At 40.5% G+C, this 23,270-nt stretch overlaps 1 protein-coding gene across 23 annotated transcripts in view; it reads right to left on the bottom strand.

Annotated features, from left to right (window-relative positions):
* KIAA1217 (KIAA1217 ortholog) overlaps window positions 1–23,270 on the bottom strand; it is a 354,640-nt gene that overhangs the window by 25,910 nt on the left and 305,460 nt on the right. For 20 of the 23 annotated variants that reach the window (XR_015771982.1, XM_088051935.1, XM_088051930.1 and 17 more), the window contains 4 exons: window positions 15,077–15,181; window positions 14,602–14,651; window positions 7,161–7,321; window positions 605–780 (listed from right to left, as the gene is read on the bottom strand). Coding sequence is in view for 22 of the 23 variants with exons in the window: in XM_088051935.1 (XP_087908061.1) it covers window positions 605–780; window positions 7,161–7,321; window positions 14,602–14,651; window positions 15,077–15,181 (492 nt within the window). In the remaining variant the exon portion in view is untranslated. The remainder of the gene's footprint in view (window positions 1–604; window positions 781–7,160; window positions 7,322–14,601; window positions 14,652–15,076; window positions 15,182–23,270) is intronic. The other 3 variants (XM_014248655.2, XM_014248657.2, XM_014248662.2) reach the window with 1 other exon arrangement.

Below are 23,270 nucleotides of genomic sequence, written 5' to 3'. Positions count from 1 at the left end.
CTTACATAACAACAAAACAAGGTACACAGTTAAGTGAATGGAAATCTCAGTGAGTACATTTTAGACACGGACTGGCATTGCTGACTGGAATTGAACTTCAGTCCTCTATTTGAGCTTCCCCTACCTCTCTCCCAAGCAGTAGCCAAAGAACTTACTACTCAAATCTGATTTTTATATTTAAAGCCAAACTCATTACCTTCCTTTGAATCCCTCTGTTCTTGAGGAAATTTCTCCCTCTTTCCCTAAAGCATAATACATAAGGCTGAAGGGGAGAACTAGGGTAGAGGGAGGCTTTCAGAATACAGAGGTGGGCATGGTCCTCACAGTCATCTGTCCCTTTAGAGGGGACTTCTGAAGAGGTTGAAACTCTTGGTACTGCTGGGATTTACCCAGTGGGCTGTGCAGAGAAGGACTGCACAGGACTGTCAGGACCAGAGAGCTGAACACAGACACGGTTTTACAGCCAATGTGATACACAGCAAGGAAACATAGCTAAAACAGCATATATAAATGCAGTTTACCTGAAAACAGTGGTAGAAATTTCTACTTTATGGAAGAAAAAGACAGGCAAAAGCAACAAATTTGAAGAGGTTTCTCAACCCACCATAACTTCTTTACAATCTTTTCTTCCTCGCTGAGGTATTTCTGCCTTTCTTGTTCCACCAGGTTGCGCTGTCGCTGCACAGGATCTTCAAGCCTCTTCACTGTTTCAATCACTTTGCCATTGATTTCTAGTTCTGCTTTCTTCACCATTGCCCTCAGCATCTCCTGGTTCTGCAGCTGTTGCACAAAAGAAATCAACTTCAATTTTTCCTGCTTGACTGACATCCCTGGCAACAGAATACATTGCAGAGCTCAGGTTGGGATAAACATCACCCTACAGTGAGTGAGTGTTTTTACCTTCTTCTTTCCCTCTTTAGCTGTACCTATAAACATTGTTCCATGTATATATATAACTTCCAGTCTCAAACTGATAAACAAAAGATGTTGGGATCAGTATATCCCCTTCAATACATAACTTCTGCAAGGATTGTGCTCCCTTTATTCTGCTTGGTTCAACATGAATCACAAATTAATTATGCCTCACGAGAATGCTGGATGCTTGACTTCCACTTTCCATGTATCTCACAAGCTTATGTATCTCACTGCCCATACGTGCCTAATGGATAATCCCACATACTAAACTCATGGCAGGAATGCACTGTTGTTTTCAGAATGGAGATTTTCAGTCTCTCAAGTGGCAGAGGAAGGACTGTAACAAGTGGTGTAATTTGGCATAAGGCTCATCTGCAATACATAAAACCTCCTTTACCCACCAGAAAAAAAACCCTTTATAATATGGTACTTTTCTGAGAACTGCAAGTCACACCTTCTTTCTTGTCTTAGCCTGGTATTAAGTAACTCAAGCATTAATTGTCTTGCTGATAGTAAGCTCACAGAGTAAAACATAGGTAAGAAGGCAAACTAGGCTGTACTCTTCTGTGGGTAGCCCTGGAGCAGCTATGAGCCACGCTCACACAGACCAAACCTGTTTAAGTCTGTTACACAAATCACAAGATTCAAAGTGATAAGCAGGACTCCACCTAGTCACAGTTTTAGGATACAGGCAACATGAACACAAATCTGTTAGCACAGGAGCCATTTCACACTGTAAGATTTTTAAAAACACCTGTGTTAACTGGGGACAAAATTTCCATTTTAAAATTAGCACTAGAACTGTCAGCTGTCTTCTAAACATCCAGGCTTAACAGCCAAATCACATTTAACACACAAAAGAAACCCGTGACCTAATAGGAAGAATCACAAAAATGGGATACCCACAACACAGTATAACGTAGTAAGCCTTTAAAATCTATACAAGAAAATTAATGGGAATAAAAAAAAAGTGCCTTTGCTGAGACAATTCTTTCCAACCAACATGGGCATGAGAGACAAACTCAGTTCCTCTCTCATGACTTTTCAGTCCCTGCCCTCTCTTACTCTCTTCTCCAGCTACACCACTTCCATAAGAGGGAGGGTAACACCTCACTGCAGGGGTATGTGGGTGTGGGTGGGTTTGAAATCTGGGCCGTGACAAGCAGGGGGAGTTAGCTCAAAATTCAGTTGAAAAGAAGTGTTAGCAGTTAGTGAAAAAGTGAAGCTGAAAAACATTTCAACAGCACAGAAATACATAAATAATACCTGGACTATTTTGAAGACAATGTGTATTTTGTATGTGTCTTTTCCCCACTATGGGAATAATATTTGGATTTGGTAAATTAAAATCTCTTACTGCAAGACCAGCACAACTATCTGAGATACACAACTCTTTCATCGTGTCATATTTTCAAGTAGGAAAACCTAAATGAATGAATAAATGAGTGAATGAGCATGTAACACTTCAGTCATACAATTTATTCACAGCTCTTAAAAAAGTGGGGAAATTTGACACGTGGAAGTGAGTTAGCATCTGTGAAACAACTGATCTGAGGTCAGTGAGAAGGTCAGTAACAGAGCTAGACTTAAGTCTCAGGTGTCCAGAATTTAAGTCCTTGATGTTCCTCAGCTGGTAACAGGGACTTCCACTAATAGCAAAACTGAGTATGTGTGTGTGTGTGTGTGTGTGAGGTTGTGAAATGGCAGGCACATGTTTTTTCCTATTATGGGGCTATGTAGAGGATCTATATTTATTGTGGTGGTGTGTACAGCTAAGGTGTTTGTCACCTCCATTTACGAAGTGCTTGAACAATACCAGGAAGTTCCAGTTATAAAAGTTCATCTATTTTTGATAATGAGGATAGGGAATAAAAATGTAACACAGCAAGATTTCAAAAAATCCTGTATGTTGAGGATTCCCAAACCTCAGTGTTTGGAGTGAGCTCTTTAAGTCTGGGACATGACTCATCTTGGTATCAAATAAATGTTTTTGCTATTTCTATGAAAATTCATGCAATAATTGACTAGTTATGGAAGACTTGAGTTAGTTCATGCTTGGGGAACAGGGACAGATGATGAGAAGGGAGACGTACATGCACGTATGGGTTCAGAGACACAAAAGAAAGAACTGTGGGGGTGGGACCAATGTGTCAGTCAGCAGCCAAGGGACAGCATGAGGCAGGGAGAGCAGGAGCACAAGGAGACAGCTGTGGCAGAGAAGGAGAAGGCAGTCTCTGGCCATCACATTTACATCTTTGTTCTGGAACTGAACTTGATTCTTACCTTTCTTCTGCCAGCAGTATCAGATGTGAGGCTCCCTGACTAAGTGCACACCCTGCTTGCCCTCTGACCATCTCTGTTAGTTACTCCACCATCTCAAGCAAGAGATGTTCTATGGAACTGCCGTAGCTATTCTGGTTCCACACAATAGAACCTTTTGTACTATAAGCTTGCTTAAAAACAATCCAAATAAACAATCTTAGACAATCATATTTGAAGAGTCTTTATTAAAACAGTACCCAAGTTCTAAAGGCAAGTGCCCAAAAGTAAAGAAAAGCAATGCAGGCTTTCCTGTCAACAGCAAACAGCAATTTCTTGCTAATTAGAGTTACCTTAACTTATAACTGCAAGCAACAATCCAACAGAAACAAATTTCAAATACTTTTTTAGAATTCTATCATCTTCTTATACATCCATCTCATATATCCTTTCACTTCCAGACTCATCAATCTCTCCAGGTACCTTCCTTGTCCCTCTTCATCTAGTGCTCCTGACATTATTTGTCACTGCTGTCACACAACTACCCCAGCTCTGCCTCTGGCACCCACTTCAAGAATAATCTAATAACTAGTTCAGTTCACTTTGAACTAATTATTATCTGTGAGACTAGAAAACCAAGTATTAGTTCACAACCATGCTCCTCATTAGGAGACAAGCATGACCTGTCCAGGCTTCTGGGCCACTCACCTCCCCATGAACGACTGTGCACAGCCACAAACAGGAACAGCCTGTCTGCCGCTCAGGACCTTGGCAGAATCTAAGTATCTAGTTCCTGAAGTTTGTTACCATACTTGATTAACAGCAGTGTCTCCAGCTCTACAATGCAGCTCAAAATATATCTGAATTTCTAATTAGAAGTTACACTTGTGAGACTATCATATACTATTTATGACCAGTGTTGTTATTACATTTTCTGTCCTTTCTGCAGCACTCATTTCCCTGAAAACAGTGCACTGAGTGAAGGAAGAGCATGCATACATACATGTTCCTAATGGAACATTAATCATATCTGTGTTTCCCTAAAATGAGTTCAATTGAAGAAAAGAATGAGTAGACAAAAAGAAATCCAATGTACATATAAGCTAATGATATGTAACATGTACTCTGAGGCGTGGTTCAAACCTGCTACTAAAAGTTCTCTGGGAGCACAGAACAACCCCACTAAAGTCATCACAGGCTCAATTCTTATCAGTAACAAATCCATCCAGGACAAAGGCTGGGTTACAGCCTATCTCTGGCATTGAAGAACACTCCACAGCACCATTAAACTAGTCTGTCTTAAATGTCTCTGAAAATCAGAGCACTTAGAACATGCAAGCATAGTAGCAAGAAGTGTACACAGCCTCTAGCAACAGCCATGAGGTAAATGTCTGTATGCTAAGAATCTCTGTTCAAAATCCAACCACAGAGTGAGTCTTAACTTTTTGGTGGCATCTTATAACATATGTTTATCTGGTGTGCGATTTAATATATCTGGATCCATTGCTGCTGGATATGGTTTAAAAAGATTTTCACAGCACAGACAAAGGATACATGAATGAATGGGTCTTGTCTATCATGTATTTCTCTGATTCTATTAAGAAAATTAGTATGAACTTATGGTGGTAACATCAATTGCAAATTAAACAATAGGAATTATTACACATAGTTTTATGCCCTGTTCCAGTTTCTTAGTTATTCTACCAAATTTTGTGCCTTTGCAATCCTATTATTCATTTTTTTTTTTAAGTGTTTCTTCTAGTCTGTCACTGTATAAAAGATTCACACAAACAGGAACAAACTGACTTCCAGCCCAGGAGAAACAGTGAAATTGAAAACGATGAAGCACTGTCAAACATAAAATGAAAACAATCTGGAAAACCATAAAAATACTTTTTCTCTTATAATTATCTTTGAAAACACATAGCACAAAATATTTCATTTAATGTGAATATCATGTGATATTGAAACACTCTTCAGTTTAAAACATTGCCTGTTTCACTTGCTGCCCTACAAACTGTAAGCTCTTTTTCAAAAGAATTCAGGAATGCCATGACAAAAACTCTCAATTTATGTGTAACATACCAAAGTTTCCCTTGAGCTACAGGTTCTTCCAACTGACTATCAAAATTTCTCAACTTCCTACTAGCTCAATGCACCAAGTTTGCTATAATTTCTGAATTAAGGGAAGCCAACCAGAGTTAATGAGCACACTCGGGATATGTCCTTTTTCCCTTCTTAAGACCTCCTTGGCAGCATTGATTTGTGCAGATGGTAGAAATTTCTTTACTCCTGTGTACCACAGTGTTTTGTCTGATCAAAATCAAGGCTTCTGCCCCAGGCAGGGCCACGGAGACAAAGCTCAGCTGGGGAAATGCCACTTCTTGGTGGGCAGCCCTGTGAGAAGGATGAACTCCCTGCCTCCAAGCAGCACTGCACCCTTCAGCCGCTCTTCAAGGCCACATGCTGGGGGCCAGACCCAAGGCATTTGCCAAGGGCTGCATTTGGCACCTGGTGTGGAGAAGGACAGAGGGGCTGCGGTGGTTTGTGGCACTAATGTGGAAGAAGATTCACCTCTGCATAATGTGCCAGGGCAGAGATCCCATGTCAGTGTCTTCAAATTAGATGGGGAACACGATGGCTGGTATGTTGGCAGCACTGCTGAGAATAGCTTTTGAAAGGGACATTTGCTATTGGAACATACTCAGCCTGGACTGAAAATTTAAATACATGGGAGCTGTATCACAGGCAGAAATCACCTTTCCCAACCCTTTGCTCCAAACACCTTTTGCCAACTCTGCATTCCCAGCAAACGGAGCACAGGATATTGTCTCAGGACCTTCAGTTGGACACATTTTCCTATACTGATGTTTACCTCACCCTTCTGCTCCTTTGCTCTGTGATTGGTTCATAATTCAATTTCATTTAGATAAGCAGATGAAGGTAAAACATGCTCTGAATTCTGATTTGTATTATCATTATTTTGTTCTAAACTTTATCAACAAGTCAAATGTGATTGACATAGCACCACCACCCTGGTTATAAAACCAGTAGCTGCAGCCCTATGACAGCTAACATGTGATGTCACTTTCTGGGTAAGGAGGACTGGCAGAGTATTGAAGTTTCCCCCATTGTCCACTTTGTCTTACAAGAAAGTGCTCTGCCTTCTTTTCCACCTCTGAGACAATACACAGTGCTCTTCATTTTCCAATTAAGTAAAGGGCTGAAGACCTGTACAGCTGTGTATGCTTATTTTCACAATGTCTGAAATGAACAGCATATATTTATATTTGCAGAGTGACTGTATGTGCCAACATACTATTTTTGTTAACTCTTCATTGGTTGTATTCTTTCTGGCAGGTTTTGAGGTGTTGGCATGTATTAGGAAGAATTGTTAAAACCTGAATCTAAGTAGGGCACAACAAACCTTTGCGGCAATATTCGAAATGCCTTTTTTTCTTACTGTTCAAGTTGGCTATTTTTATGGATTCTGTAAATATAGGACACAAACTCTGGCTTAATGCATATCTACTGGTCCTCAGCTATGTTTGGGTTTCCTGACATCAAAGTTGTTTATTCAGGGACTTAAAATCTGTCTCAACTGTAAACAGTATGGATCAGGAACATGGTTCTTCTGACATGTTTATACAGCACATAGCATAGCAGGGTCCAAAGTGTAATCACAGACTTGATATTATTGTAATATAAATAGTGCTTTAATGTTTAGAGTCATCCAACAAAGCTAGAAATTATTTTTTTTTCTCAATATCTGAGCAGCAGTAATTTAACTGAGCTAATTTTCACACCTTGAGGACTATGCAAGCTTTTGTGTCTGTGGTACTTGTGTCTACCCTTTGCTAGAACTCTGCTACTGAGACTCACTTGTACAAAAGCTGAAAGGGAGAAAATGAGAGAGAGGGAAGGAGGGAAAAAAGGCATTTGCTGGTAACCCACCTTTTTCCCCAGCATTATCCAGATAATCATACCTGTAGCTGCTTCATCTGATGCAGCTGCAGCCGCAGATCCGACACGTTGCGTTTCATACCATGCAGGCTGACTTGCATTGCTGGGGCTCCAGCAGGGTGATGGGTGACAGCTGACTCCACAGCTCCCATTGCATTCTTCCCTCCAGATACGCTGGCAGCACCTGCAATAAGCAGCAGCACAGGTTGAGCTCACAGCAGAGAAGGTGCAAACATCCTTCCTCTGCCCACTGAATCCACATATACTTCACACAGATGGTCGAGAAAAGCAAATGACAGATGCCAACGCTCAGTATTAACAGGGGACTGGGACCTCCTAATCCAATACATTTTGAGGGAAGCCTGCAGAGTATATCTGTGCTGGAACCTCTGTTCTACCAGAGCACTGCATTACTCCAGGACTGCTTTCTATCACATGCAGTGGAAATGGGATAATGAGTTATAACTGCAGATTACACTAAACAGCAACAAATCAAATTGGTTCTGAAAGTAACTTCAGGACTGTCCTCCCAGGAGATGTCTGAGACCAAGTTGATACAAATTCATTCATAGGACTCCTGAACTGCATATTTGTTGATTAATCATCACAGGAGAGGGATTCAGTCAAGCTGCCAAATATGGGGAAAAGATTTCTATAGAGAATCTTGCTTCACTGCTTAAAGAACAATTGCATTATTTCTAGCCAATATCTCCAGCAGCAACCCTATAAAACCAGAGAAATGAAATGATGGTGTGGAGGAGGCTTCCAGCCATGTTGCATCCACCCACTCCCTTTTAGTCTGTCAGAAAGGAATACAGCATAACACAAGGAAATAAGCCGGGACACACTCTGAAAATTATGATTGCTGCCCTCACAAAACTTTCTTTGTTAAAGAATGCTGTTCCTCTACACAGCAACAATGCCAAGCTTGTTCTTTTCAGTCTCAGGTACCTGGAAAGAAGCTCTATTTAGAGAGAATAAGAGAGTTCCAGCTCATCAGCTAATAGAAATGTCAGCTCCTTCTCCCAGTTTGCACTTACACACGTGTGTTTTTCAATTTTTTTTTCTAATGTGTCCTTTCACCCCCCATACTCCCCCAGCAGACAAAATGACACTGTCAGTACAACAAACTTAATTTTTTAAGTCCAGTTCTACATAGTATTGCAAACTCCTCATCACACTGCCAAATCCACCTTATCCTTGATCTCAAATGGCACAAATGGCTGCTGGTCCCTGAACTACGGCCTTAACAGCCTCTCACTACAACAAAGACATTGAGGTGCTGCAGCATGTCCAGAGAAGGGCAAGAAAACTGGGGAAGGGTCTGAAGCACAAGTCTGATGAGGAACAGCTGAGGGAGCTGGGGGTGTTTAGTCTGGAACAAAGGAGTCTCAAGGTCCTTATTGCTTTCTTCAGCTGCATGAATGCGGGTTGGAAAGAGGTGGGAGTTGATCTCTTCTCCAAGGTAACAAACAATAGGACAAAAAGAAATGGCCTAAAGTTACACATAGTGAGATTTAATAGTAGGAAAATTTTCTTCACCATGTCATGAAGCATGGGAAGAGGCTGCCCAGGGAAGTGGTTGAGTCACCATCCCTGAAGGTATTTAAAAGGTGTGTAGATACGGTGCTTAGGGACCTGGCTTGGTGTTGGAATTGGCAGTGTTAGGTTAATGGTTGGACTGGATGATCTGGAAGGTCTTTTCCAACCTAAATAATTCCATGATTCTATTTTATGATTAGGTAATTCCCTACTTCAATTTCTTCCTTCTCTATGATTAAAAAAGAAACCTGAGAAAATAGAAAATAGCTCATCAATGGATCTGCACAGGGATTTTGGTCATCATTTGTTCCCACAAGCACACATTCTATCAAGTTTAATGAAATCAAACAAAAACCAGTGTTGTGAGCTTTGCCTGCTGAAGGCAGACTTTCAGTGCACTAAAGCGCATGAGGCATCTTCTGATTGGAATGAGTACGAATCCCAGAGTGGGAAGTTCTCTCCCCATGCTTCTCATCCCTCACAGTCTTTTCAACTATTCTTCCAAATATGCCCGAGGACAGCTCAGCATAACAACACACTGTTATTCCTTTTCCAACAGGTGTGGATAGCTCAAATACAGCCTTTGCAAAATTCATCTGGGAGAAGCATTCATAAAGGATGAAAAGTACACCATCCTATTTTTATATATAAAAAACCAGTTTTTAAGAATCATGTTTGTTACTTTAGTTTCATTTGCAATTCTGCTAAATGAAAGCACAGGCCCTTCTGGCTGGATCCATGCTACATACAGTGTGCCATGCCATGGGCTTCTGGAGACACGCTCAGACAAAAAGCTGTTCTAGCTTGGTGCAGGCTGCTGTAATGCTATACCTACCCTGAACGTGCTCCAGCTAGATCTGCTTGGTGCTTCAACAACAGCAGTCATCATTACACTGCTGAGCAAGCTGCTGCACATTTTTGCTATACTCCAGTATGATTCAGTGCTCTCTTGACTTTCAAAGAGCTCCTTAACAGAAAGCAACACTCGAGAAATAAACAGTCCTTGTTCACTGCCATCATGTATCCACTCCATGCTTCAGCCTAATGTATGCTAATACTTCTCTGTCTACACGTACACTGCAGTTTCTCCTACAGTCAAGCATTTATTTCCCTCCCACATGCACTATTTTTTGCCTTTTTTTCTTTTCTTTTTTTAAGAGAATGGTATTTAGTTCATAAACCTTACAGACAGAAATCACCAGAGAGTCTGAAAAATGTGAATAAGCCTCCAACAGTTCTGATCCCTAGCCACAAATCTGGACTATTTTTGAAAGCACACCTACCTTTCTGCTGTTCTTTGCCTCAAGCAAAAGCTCCAAAACCTCAGCCCCTGACCCTGTGATGAGGCAGCCAAGGCATGAATCAGACCCCACCAGTCCCTCCCCCCATGCTGGACCCCAGCCGATTCACATATTTTCTCAGGAAGGGGTGCCTGCTTTCCTTTTAGTGTAGATGGACTGTGATCTGCTTCTGTAAGCAATAAATGTCTCCAATTCCCTACAAAGCAGCTTTCCTCCTCTGCTGCTGCCTCAGCCTCCTCTTTTGGCCATTAGGTGCTCTTGGCTGCCAGTGTCCCTGCTGCAGAGTGTGCTCAGAGCCTGGGAAAGGTGCAGTGGGACTGCTGACTCCAGGGGGTGTGAAACACAAGAGTGAGCAATAACGACCAGGAGTTGATTTCTCAGATATTCATATTTTCATCAAGAAAGAATAAAAGGCCAGCTGAATGAGGGGCTGCTTCATCTAGGGAGTGTAGCTCACTTTTGGAAATAATCCCAGGCTGTAGCTTTGTGATTAGATGTGAGGCCAGATGGATTGAATGGAAAGAAACAGCATTGGCTCTTGGGTTTTTAAAGAAACCCCTTCTTGAGTTAGGAAAGGTAAGGGAAATTCAACCTCCCACCATAATTTCCTAATACTTAGGACAAACAAAGAAGTTAACTTTTTACAAAGGCTAATGAACTAAGCTGCCATTTTAGAGTACAAAGAGAACTGAAGTGCAGAAAGAGGAAGAGTTTGCTGTGTGCTCAGGGGATAAGGAACATGACTGCTTCTCCCTGACACTTGACCTTTGGTATGATTGCAAAGACACTGCTCTCCTACCATCTTACAGATTTTAATTTTTTTTCTAAAATGCTAAGATTTTATTTTGAAGCAGGCTGGGACAAAAGGCCATTAGAAGACACACAACAATGTTTTTTCACAAATCACTAATCCTATTAAAGAGAAGCAATATTTTCAAGCATTATTTGGGGAGATGTGACTGTTACTAGATGGCACTAAGTCACCCTCAAAATAATAAAATATTCTATATATACATTAGTATGCAACTTCATCTCATTGATCCAAAATGAATTCAGGATCATATTTTGTTTGCAAATGCTGACCATTAAGATTAGCATGATCTGTCCTTGAATCTAAGCAAGCAGACATGGACTGTGATTTAATTCACAGGTCATCACAGCAAGAGTCATGCATGTGAGAAGGGCACACAGATATGCACAGATGACAAGACAGTTCACTAACAATGAGGAATCAAATGTGAGCCCTGTTTGTAATCTCCCTGATTCCATCTTCCTCTTGCTGTATTGATGTTAGTGCAGAAAATTTTAGTCCCTGATCTCTTTCTTATGGAATACTGAAATGTTTTCCTTCCTCTTCTAACAAGGCAGCAACTAGCAAAAATCTATTCCTTTCTTTGGTAATCCATGAAACAACTGATCCCAATTTAATAAATGAATCCAGGATTTAGCCTATCAATCAATCTCCAGTTGATGAACAAAAATATGACAGAAAAGAGAGTATGTAAGTATTTCTCAGGGTATTTGTTAGTAATCTCATGGTGACTCTTACTATCATGGTTTGGTTATAGAATCACATGTTGTTTCTAAGTGAAGAGTTCCTTGATGCCATTCGTGTTTCAGGAACTGAAGATCTTTATAAGGATTCAGTCATGGGATTTCTCCCAACATTATCAGAAGAGACATAGCTACTCTGTGGAGGGTTACTGCTCTTTGAACCCATCCCCCATGAAAGAGCTGAGCCTAAAGCAATAAAAGATAAGAAATGTAGACAAACATTGTCTTTACAGGCTCATCTTCCTCAGTGAAAAAGCTGGGATTCTTCAGAGTCCTTAACATTTGGGGCTAAAGAAGCCACTGGCTTCTACAGACTGGCAAAGCAAAAGCAAGTTAAATACAACCGTTTGGTTCATATGACATACCAAACAAAGTGTTCACAATCTAGCTATATAGAGTTATCTAGAGTTTAGAAATCTTGGTTTCTTTCCTATTCCAGGGAATGTAGTTCTCTGCTTTTTTACACTAAGTCTCCTACCTTTGGATAGGATACTGTAAAATCCAATGTTGGTTCAACATTGATGAGGCAATCTTGCACAGATGTTTTATTTTTTTAGAATGGGAAGCAATTCACATTTTTGCTTATCAGAGCTCTAGAAAGGATTGTTCAATCAACATTTTATATCATTTTATCTTTCAAATAGTCTTTGAAATTGCTAAAACTGATATCTTAGTGCAAAGTTGTCAAGTGGAATTGTAAAGTGAGAGAGTCACTGCCTAAATGGCTATACTTAATACAGATTGGGGTGAATTGTAGAACAAAACAACGGTCAGCAGAATAGTGTCTAGCTCCTGCTGTCATGTTTGGACCCAAGCATATTTAGAAAAAGGAGAAACATTCTGTAGTATATCCTGGCAGATTGCCTAATTTTCAAGTAAGCCAAACTGCATTGACTTATTGGACCATGTCCTGAGCAATTCCAGGCACAAAAGCGGGAAAATATTCCATTATACGAAATTATTATTTTATACAGCAGCCTTCAGTAATAGATGTTGTGGGTTACAATACTGTAGTATACTGGGGTCATCACACCTTGTTTTCCTTACCTGCTACAATTTAATTTTATGTCATGTTGGAAGGACAGGATGCAGGGATGCAGGTGCAGAAGTTACAACTATACTTTATAGCACTGATAGGGATCCGTGCAGACTGCTGGCTGCATGGTTGTTCCCACTGCCTTATCCCCTTCTCCTAAGTGATGAGAAAGGCGTCTATAGCACAAACTGAATGCTGGAATCCTTACTCATATGCTGGATAAGCACATAGTCAAGTGACAAAGCCAATGTCTCTGCCAGTAAGTGGCAGATGATGATCTGGCCTTTGACTGTAAATTAAGTCCCCACCCTCCATCTCCCCCACCATGCTTGCACATGCAGCTGTCAGATGTAATGGTGTCACGTCAGGGATGTGTCAGTCATATGATAAGGTAGTGAGTGAGGAGTATTTGGGAACAACAGTGCCCGGAAATGGCTGCTGGTCAGATGAACCACACTGTTCTGGTGGGCTGGGCATGGCTTCTTGGAATCCTGAGCTTTTGCTTTATGTAAGGTTGTTTTTCCAGTTAATATTATTCCATTTCTCATTTAAGTGAGTGTACATTTACACATGCACACACAAATCACTAAATAATTCATCTTTAAAGGGACCTCTGGAGGTCCAAACTCCCACTCCAAGCAGGGCCCACTTAGATCAGGTCCTCCAACTCAGTGGCCCCCAACCAAGTACTTGTCTGAACTGGTACCATCACAGAGAAAGCAGAAAGGCCACTGTTTGCAATGGTACAAAGAGGAACATAAGGCACTGTATGTACTGGTTGTGAGGGTTTCATAAGTGCTTTATATGAGGTGAGGCCTATGCAAGTGGGAAATGCCATAAATTCTCCATCTATAATGACACTGAAATAGGGAAAAATCTTAAGACCATTTTGCAGCTGTTTTGAATAATGACAGACTTTTCATCATATTGTCTGAAACTGAAAAATTACAACTTGTTTCTTCAAAGTATTAAGTATTCCTCTCCCCATCCAGAGGCCAGCAGGAAGGGAAGAGTTGGAACAGCACCGAAGTGGCTTGGGAGCAAAGCTTCAGTACCAGGACTTCAGCTCTTTCTCTCTTCTATGTGGTTGATAGTTTCCAGGTCTAGTTTGGTTTCTGTCGATCAGGAGGACATAGCACATTTCCAGACAAACAGGAATCCTGAACGTGAGTTCACAGCTCCAACAGAAAGTCTAGTTAGGAGCATAATAGGTTTGCTAATTAAATGTGTGTGGTTTACTACCTGCCAGAGCACAGACCTCCCTGTGGGAACAGCACTACCAGGAAGCAGGGAACTGCCTGTATTTGCATTCAGTGCATGACAAAGGTGAAGAGGAGCCTTTAAGCACATGAATACCCTGCAGATTTCTCCAGCAGCAGCCCATACACAAAGAGCTTCAACCACATGGAGATCCTCTTTCGCAACAGTCTTAACTCCATCTTTTATGCACTTAACAGCTCTCCAGGTGGGATGCTAAAACAAGATCAGCTCTTACTGGCTTCATAATTGGTGCTTGCCCAGAACAGTTTAATGCATGCTAATAATTAGTAACAGATCAACGTAGCTTAATTAGGGAAAGTGCTGTCTTGATGACTGCTAAACTTCTTGGTGTTATTACATCCATAGTATCCTAATGACAGATGGACCTTAGAAAAAGTTCAGGTGACAAGAAAAGGAATTAAATATTTAGTCTTCTGTAGCAATCTGGACACATCTAGGGTTAAGGACAGATATATATACACCCTATAGACAGGATAAGTCACTGGAAAACTCACCAGATGTAGAGGCTCTACATCTCATTTAAATCATTCAGCACAGGTGTGAAATTTGTTCCAAATACCATCTCAACCTGTCAGAAATTCCCCTCTTAAAGATGTGATCGACTCCCATATCCTGCACTTAAACTTCAGTTCTGACAGTACAGCCATGGAAATTTAAGTAAATTTGACATTTCCATAAGCTGGGATATTTGTAATGTTGCAGCTTTTCATATACTTGAATAAGTTGTAAATTAAAAGTGAATTGTCTTACCTGCAGTGTCAGTGCTGCTCTTGCTGGACACAATTTTCATCATGTTCTCACTAAGTAATAACAAGAAAAAAATTAATTTTAGTTTACTAACTATTAAAAGTGTAGTGAAGTTTATATTCAACAAATTAAATAGCCTTGTCTAACATATATTTTTAAAATTTAAATCACCAGTAATTTGTCAGTCATCAGTAATTTTTTTTAAATCACCTTTTAGTACAAGTTAAGCAAGGAATGGAGTATAAGCAGTAGAAAGCACAGAGATGTAGCTACATAAATTCTTTTTATCTCAAAGAAGAGTAATGCAGTTAATATCCATCTATCATTTGGCATATTCTTCCTCTCTGCCTAGCATTCTCATGGAGATGATAACGAGACTTAAAAATGATTGAGCATTCAAGATTCTTTTTACTATTACATTCAAATATATTTTTGTTGATTGGTTACTAAAATCATTACAGATGAATTCTGTTTTTACCTAGAAGAATCTTTGCTATTACTTGTATTTGGCCCTTTAAAAAGCGCAGACTGAACAAGACCAGTTAAACTGGCAATCTGTTTCTCCATGGCTTGTATCCTCTCTCTGTAAGACAAGAGAACCGTTTGTTAAAGCCAGATATATTTGCTTTCAGACTTGTTTTTCTAGGTGAACGATTACCACAGGATTGGAAAGACACTACAGAGTTTGTGCAAAGGCCCTTGGATACCAGTTTGCATATACCTTATTGCAGCAGCTTACCAATCTTGGTTTGGACAGCTTTTGCATCGTAACAGACAATTTAAAAAAATCTGCATAGTTAAAAAGAACAAAACAAACAACCAAGTAATAAATGTCTAATGACCTCACAAGGCAGGCACCTAAAACAATTTGTTAATGCCTCTTGGAAATAGTGAAAAAAATCTTTTTCAGCATTACATGCATTTACCTACTCTGGGCCAATCATTTTTTCTGTACTTAAGGTTTCAGGATTAAAGACTTTACACTTCTTCTTGTTACTATTTTTACTTTCCCCAGACCCAGGATTTTTGTCTGGGAAGCATTTAATCTGCCCAAGCTGACTACTTTCCAGTCCAAATCCTTTGCACCTGACATCACAACTGTCTGCTTTGAAAAGGACAGAAATGTAACATAGAGTCAGTCACAGGACACCAAATGCAGACTTTATGGCAACATTATAATAAAATGTATTTTCTTTTGTGGACATATCCTGAGAAATTCTCGAAAAGCAGAAGAGATGTAGAACTACAGTAAGTATAATCAATATTTTCCATAGGAACCAAAGGTCGCTAAACAAGAACAATAACTTTTTTTTTGGATGTGAAGGCTAATATTTGTGTGTTTATCTGTTTGCATAAATGCATATATTAGTCAGGTACTAGGGGACTTCCTCAGTCAGCTCCAAACCAGCCTTTTGCTCACAGAGGTGCCTCCTTATATGTGCCAGTGACACACCACAACATAGACACACATCAATATGGGACCTTCTGAAAAGACATCCCTCTATTACAGCACTGAAGTGTGTGGGGATACAGAAGGAAATTCTAACAGCAGACTGGGTTTGGAGGATGACTGGGAAGAAAACTCAAAAACAAGTGGTTAAAACCAGCAGCAGCAATGAGAGAAGATGGGACAGACAAACTCAGACAGAGACTCAGCATGCTGCACAAACCATCCATCACCACTGCAGCATTCTGTGCACATGGGAGCAGCCAAACTGACCACCCCAGCTGCAGTTGCTGTTTGGTGGCCAAAGCAACAGCATCAATCAATAAGACTCATATAAATTCAAATGTAGGTACCAAGAACAGCCAAAAGCAAGCTGACATGATAAAAAGCAAGTAAGCAGCCCCACTTGCAGCTAGACAGATTATCCAGGCTAATTATTTCATTCACATTCAGGGAATGAATGAAGTTTCCTGAGCTAGCACACAAATACCATAGCCAGGAGAGACTCAGAGACACACAGAGGTTGAGAAAACAGGGCAGCAAAGCAAGTAATGAGATGCTAACAGACACAAAAAGGGAAGAAGAGAGTGCTCAGTCAGTCCCCAGTCAGCAGACGTGTTCTTACTGCAATTTAATGCAGTGCACGCATCTTACTTTTCTGTCTTCATATTGAAAGGTATTTTGAAGGGCGATGAGAAGACTAGTGAATCTGACCCAATTAATTTCAAACCAAGAAATACGTTACAGAATTTCCACTATTACAAGTTTTAAAATAAGAAACTGGTGCAGGCTACAGTAACCTTTGGAACAAAAACAAGTACTAAAACCCAGGGATAAATATACTCCAACAAACTTTAATGCAGCATTTTTGACACTTAATAATGAAACATTTTTTTTTTCCCAGATAATCATCACAAAACCTTCCTGGAACTAAATTCAACTGCAAGTCTATCTGTTTTACCAATCCATAAATACAATGTTTTTTTCATCCCACATTAGTTTATCTGGAAACAATTTTCTGCTTCAAAAGATATTATGGCAACACAGAGCTGATCTTGTCCTTTGCCATGAAATCTAGGAAAGTATGTTGTTAAGAGGGAGAGGGATGTTCCAAGATAGGAGATGATGAAAACCGAATGAAATACTGGAATCAATTGCACAGAACACATTATTTTTCATATGGTAAAAGCATTAAGAATGTGAAGAATCTACATGTGCTCTGGAGTTATTCTCTCAGAAACCAGGCAGATTTTTCCTGTAATCATTTCACTATAATACCCAGACTTGTTACAGCCATTAGCACCAAACATTTCGAAAACAGGTGTCTGAAAGGAGGTGCCTTTTAGGCATTAAATAGAAAAGCCTGATTTGTGGAGGTGGTCACACTGAAGGTGGTGGGAGGCAGCACGTTCCAGCACGGGCAGGGAGGGATGTGGATGGCCTGGTGGTGGGGCTGTAACCTGGGCTGGCATGGCTGGAGGGCTGGTGGCCCAGTTCTGGCACCACAAGGCCCTGGAGGAGCAGGGACAGGATCTGCAGTGGACCCCTTTGCCTCCAACTTCCTTGGGAAAGGCTGGAGCAACCTCTGCTCCAGGAGGGAGAAAAAAATGCTCTCTTCATGCTGTGCCAGGCCAGGGTCTATCAGGGATGCCAGCATTGCCATGACAAAAATTGTGCATTTTTGGTTCTCAGCGCTGTGTTTTCTACCCCTCATGGTGCTCACTGCTCTGGAGAGGGGAGGTGGGAACAGCCAGTCCCAGCAGCTCTGCCGGCACAGGGCAGGCCAGAGTCCCACAGATGGGGCAGTCAGAGTCCCACAGATGGGGCAGTCAGAGTCCCACAGATGGGGCAGTCAGAGTCCCACAGATGGGGCAGTCAGAGTCCCATGGATAGGGCAGCCAGAGTTCCATGGATGGGGCAGACCAGAGTCCCACCAGTGGGGCAGCCAGAGTCTCACAGATGGGGCAGGCCAGCTTTCCCAGCATGGGGCAGGCTGCCACTCCAGTGACACAGGGCAGGCCGGAATGTGGAGCACTAGGACAGAGGGTCAGGCAGACCCAAACAGAACAAAGTGGTGCCTCTGCTTGCTGCCACCAGAAGGCTGGTAGCCCAAGAAGAGCCAACCCATCTCTGCTCCCAGATTAATTTCCCAGATAAAGCTACATCTCTCCACCACCCAGGAAGAGCAGGGAGGGTCGGTTTTACAGCAGTTGGGAAAGAAATGGCTATTATATCAGCCTCAGCACAGAAAGGCATTGTTTCATTGTTTTCCTGTGAATGCTGGGAGAGTCAGAGGTGGCAACATGGTGGGGGAGGAAAAGAGAGGACAAGGTCAGAAGCGACGCCCAGCAGAATTCTGTCAGACTTGGCCTTGGCTTCTCACAGACCTTTTCCAGGAAGGCAGGGACAGGCCACTTGCCAGCCCTCTTCTCCCCAGCAGCCTGACCCACAGCTCTGGCTCTGGGTATGTCCAGGAACCAGGGCCCTGCCTTAGTATATCACACCCCAAATTCAGCAGAACCAAAGCAAGCCCATGCTTCTCTGGTGACAGTGCACTGATATGTCAGATTTCATCACTAGATTTATTCTTTACAGCTTCACTGATCTTTCATGTTGCTCCTTCTACTGCAGTTAACTGGAAGTAATTCCAAGAAGGGGTACAGCATATTGCTGAATTGGTATCACTTGTCACAGCAATGCTATTTAAGTGCCATGTTACTTGCATGTTACTTCCCTTTCCTGGGGACATCTTTACTATTCACATCACTGAGAAGGTACTTTGTACACACACAGAATAAAACTGGTCTGTGTAACTGTTCATTCACACTCCTATCCAACCCCAGGCTGTGCAGCGTATCACTCACAACAGATGTACTCAAAAACCAAATCTGCACCATGGACTAACTGGCACACCTTCCTGGAGAAAAAAATTTCAGCAGCTTCCTATTTTATAGTTAAGCTCCAAATGAAGCAATGTAAAGGGGGTCAGACAGAAATACACATTTTTTTTCTATATTACCCTATGATAGAAATATTTCATTATAATTTTTTTTATCTCACTGGGAAAAGAAAGGAAAGAGGAATAGGCTGTCTTTCCCAATGGCTTTCCTAGAATCAAGTGAAGGTGTCTTAGACTCTATTGCAAATTCCCCCAAAACAGATGAGTGGATGCCCTGGAAGGGAAGGAACCAAAGATCAGCAGAATTCTTCTGTATTCTGTTTCTTGCCATAGAAAGATCTACACAGTGAATATTTCAGTTCTCTAAGGAGAAGATTAAACTCAAACCTTCTACATCTTGAAGCTAAAGGGGAAAAGGAAGCTCTGAAGCACACCAGCTGTTAAACTATTTGACAACTCTTATCCCAGAGCCTGTATCTCATCTTCATACAAACAGTTCTTCTAACAGAAGGAAGACAAAATACAGTTTACCTTTCCTCCATCCTGTATTGGTCATTTGACTTCATTTTTTCTGCCTGGTTATTCAACACCTTTCACAGAGAAATAGCCAGTTTTGGCCCTGTGGAAAGTGTCTGAGAGAGTGTATTTGTAAAGCGCCCCCTTATAAAATGCTCAGTGCATTGCTGATGGAGTCTCTCACTGTTCAGGACTTTACAAAGTAAGGCCATTTTTCCTAATGCATAGAGAGTCCATCCATACTTCAACAAATGAAACAATAAAGTGGTTTGTGGGGGGAACAATATTTAACAATCTACACATGGCCACTACACTTTAGTCTTGAACTGCAAGCCATGAGCCAATGGTGTGATCACATTTTTTGCTCAATCCAGCTATCATCTTCTCTCACTAGTATGGCATAGAAAGAAGAGGACAAAAGTGTTCAGGCAGAAGAGAACCACAGTACACCCCGAACATGCTTTTGGAGGAAAAGTATTCTACAGAGTTATCTTGCTGGTTTCGAGTATGAGCATTTATTATATACATATTTAGCACTATCAAATAATCTAGAATTTTGCAGCATGTGTTATATATGCAAAGATTTTAAATTAAACAGCATTTAATTTAATGCACTTTTGGATAAACAGCTTCTTTTCCAATTCATCAACATTTAAACATCTGCTTTGCCTGCAGTAACTTCCAGAAATGTCCCACAAGGTATATAAATGAGCCATCCAAGAATATGACAGCAAATCCCTGTCTGAACAACTCATGCTCATACACAAAAATTTACTCATTCTTCCAGTAGACCTCAGATTTAAGAGATGATGACCCTTTGAAGGTGAACTGCTGTTCACCTTCAAACCTGTTATACCTTCTAATATTTTTCTGTGCATGAATACAAACATCTTTTATTTCTTTAAATCTCCATTGATTTGTTTCTTCTCATTGTTGTAAATGAGCTTTATATGCGACTCTTCTGGTAAATGAATTAACTGTGAGAATTTAGTCAATGCTTTATGCCACAGAAGTAGTTATCTTAGAAATAGCCAAGGTAAAACAGTTACAAGAAAGTATTAAATTATGAAACAATTAAATCCCCCTCAACTCTGCCTTAAATAACAGAGTTCATGAAACTGTTTTCTGCAGTGTCAAATTAAAATAGGAAACTCCAGTAGCAGAGCTCAGAAATACCAGTTTTACTCTCTTGTAGATCCAGATCTGCTGCAGTTAACTTTCCAAAGGTAATGGAACCATTTTCTTCAACAAAACTAGGATACAGTCAGTGAGATGTCTTATCTCTTTTAAGTACTCAACATATTCTGGTAAAGTACAGGGATATCCCAATTCAGCCTTGGACTGCAAATCTGAAGTAGAATTGAGATGGGAAGAGAGATTCACTTTTACTTCTGACATTGTTAGTATCCCTTTCAATCTTTCCTGATTTATACTTTAAATTACATTGTCCTGAGGTTGTGACAGTGCTGCTTTGAGGAAATTTCCATAAAGTCATGACACAATAAATGTTTTCTTTGCTCTCAGCACACTCCACTAGGGATTAAAGCATCAACAGTGCTGAGATGATGGGTTTGGTACCTGCAGGGTCCTCAACCTGCTCCTGAATGACTCGGGACAGGAAGTCTCTTGTGCCATAGTGCAGAGATGAAAAAGACCTCTCTCCTCAGCTGCTCCACGGCCAAGAGCTCCTCTGCAGCTGCCACCTCTGCACGCAGGCAGAACACACTGCCATATGCTTTCTGTGGCCTGGCTTTCAGGCTCTTGGCATCAGGAAATAGGTACCATACACAACAGAGCAGCCAACACCTCATCTTACCATTCCTGGAAGAGAATTAATTCAGCCCTATGTCTACAATCCCCAAAATATTCTTTCTCACAGAAAAAAGCCCATACCGTTTATGGGTGTGAACCCTTAAGCCCTATACAACAAGGTAGGGGATACCTTTCTGCCATTATGTACATCACCATAACACCATATCACCATAATACATATCACCATAACAACCTTGTAACAATTCAATCCCCGCAGAAGCGGGAAAACAACACCTCAACATGGATAAACCCTTTAGTTTAGTATGGTTTAAACAGTGTTTGCTTTCAAAGTTTATGAAATTATTACAAAGCTAAATTAAAGCTTAGAGGATTTTGTGTTTGTAGAACTCAAACTCAGTTCTTAATACTGCAGTGGTTAGAAAACATACCAATTTGCATGAATTGCTTTTGATATTTATGATTATTTTTTAGAAAGTCACACTTCCTCAAGGTTAAAAAAACCCACAACCCATAAAGACAGATTTCAAAATTATTCTTTCAGTGCCGTGTGACTAATACACACCATGCTGAATTTTAAGGTCATGTATTTATTTGGAAGTGCAATTATGCAAATGCTGTTTTCTTCATTGTTAATATATTCTGGGACCAGGATTAAAACTCCTGGTGCAAAACTCCCTTTTAAGGAGATGCAGAACTATCTGAGACCTATCTGAGTACTTGTTCTTTATCCATTCAAAAACACACAGCCTTGTGCAGCTGAGTGAACTGTGTAGCTGAGTGAACAGTTGAGATGCCCAGAGGGAAGACAGAAAATTGCACAAAAAAGTTTTTGGTATCCTTCCATATTTTTAATCCCTATCATGAACTTTGTAAAATTTTCTATCTGTAAATGGATTAAAATTGGCAAATTTCCTTCAAATAATTTCCTAAATGTAATAATAGTGAATTGAAATGAAGTTTCAAATACCTGCAACTTTCTCTTGGAAACAGATACATAAAAATCCAATTTCTCTGATTTCCTTAGATTGTAATATTCCCTACCTTGTACTTCTATGTCATAACTACCAAGCTATAAGCCTGTAATTTTTGTGAGTGGCTGTTTTTCTTTATTTTCTTCCATTTTTTCCCTACCAGTGGACCTCATGACCCACTTCTTTTTTTTTTTTTCTGGCCAAGCATGGTAAAGCATCAAACTAATTATTGAGCAAGTTGCTCTGATAGAGGGGAAGCCTAGGGTCTGTATGAAACTCCATATCTTCCCAGTGGTTAAGGCAATCAGCAGTTACCTTTGGCCTCTGTGAGCTCAGCATTTTCCAGCTATTCATCTTCACTTCCCTAAAGAGCTCTATAAAAGTTAACAGCACAAACAATACACTAGAGATTAACACAGCTCATATAAATACACAGCAACCGCCTGGCAGTGTAATGATTTTTCTCTCCCAGGGCAGGGTCTAAGGCAGCAGAAGCCCTCACAGACCTTTGTGTAAATCTGGTCCTTAAAAAGACAGGAGAGATCATTGTCATCATTGCCATCACACAAAAGTTAATAGTCGGGTCACCAACTGCTTGTGATGCTGGAAAAATCATTGCGAACAGTATTCGTGTTTCGATTTCTTCCCTGGGACATACTTGCTTTTCTCAGCAGTTTCCCCTCAAGGAACATTATTGTAAACAACTGCCCTATTTTTATGCAAATTCATGTTTTACAGGAGATAAGACAGTAATGATAAATTCTTCCCATTTCCTAACACTAGATGAGAAAAACTTCACTCCATAAAGAACCAAAATTGTAATATCAGAGTGTCATTCTTAACAGGAGTGAAATATATTCCCTTATTAGCAGGAACAGAGCATCATTTGTTCTTGTAACATGATCTGGCTGTCTGCAAAGAAAAATCCCAGTTAATCATTTTATTTTATTATACTTTTTCCAATGACTGAAATTTACACAAATGAAAATAACTAGGGATTCATCATGGGTTGACAATACTTTCAAATTAATAATGGATGGTGTCACATCTCCTGTAAATTACTAAG

Source organism: Pseudopodoces humilis, chromosome 1 (genome assembly GCF_049639895.1).
Source record: "Pseudopodoces humilis isolate 2021_Gansu_Grassland_sample_001 chromosome 1, ASM4963989v1, whole genome shotgun sequence".
NCBI classification, from domain to species: Eukaryota; Metazoa; Chordata; class Aves; order Passeriformes; family Paridae; genus Pseudopodoces; species Pseudopodoces humilis.
This window is presented reverse-complemented; position numbering and strand designations above follow the sequence as displayed.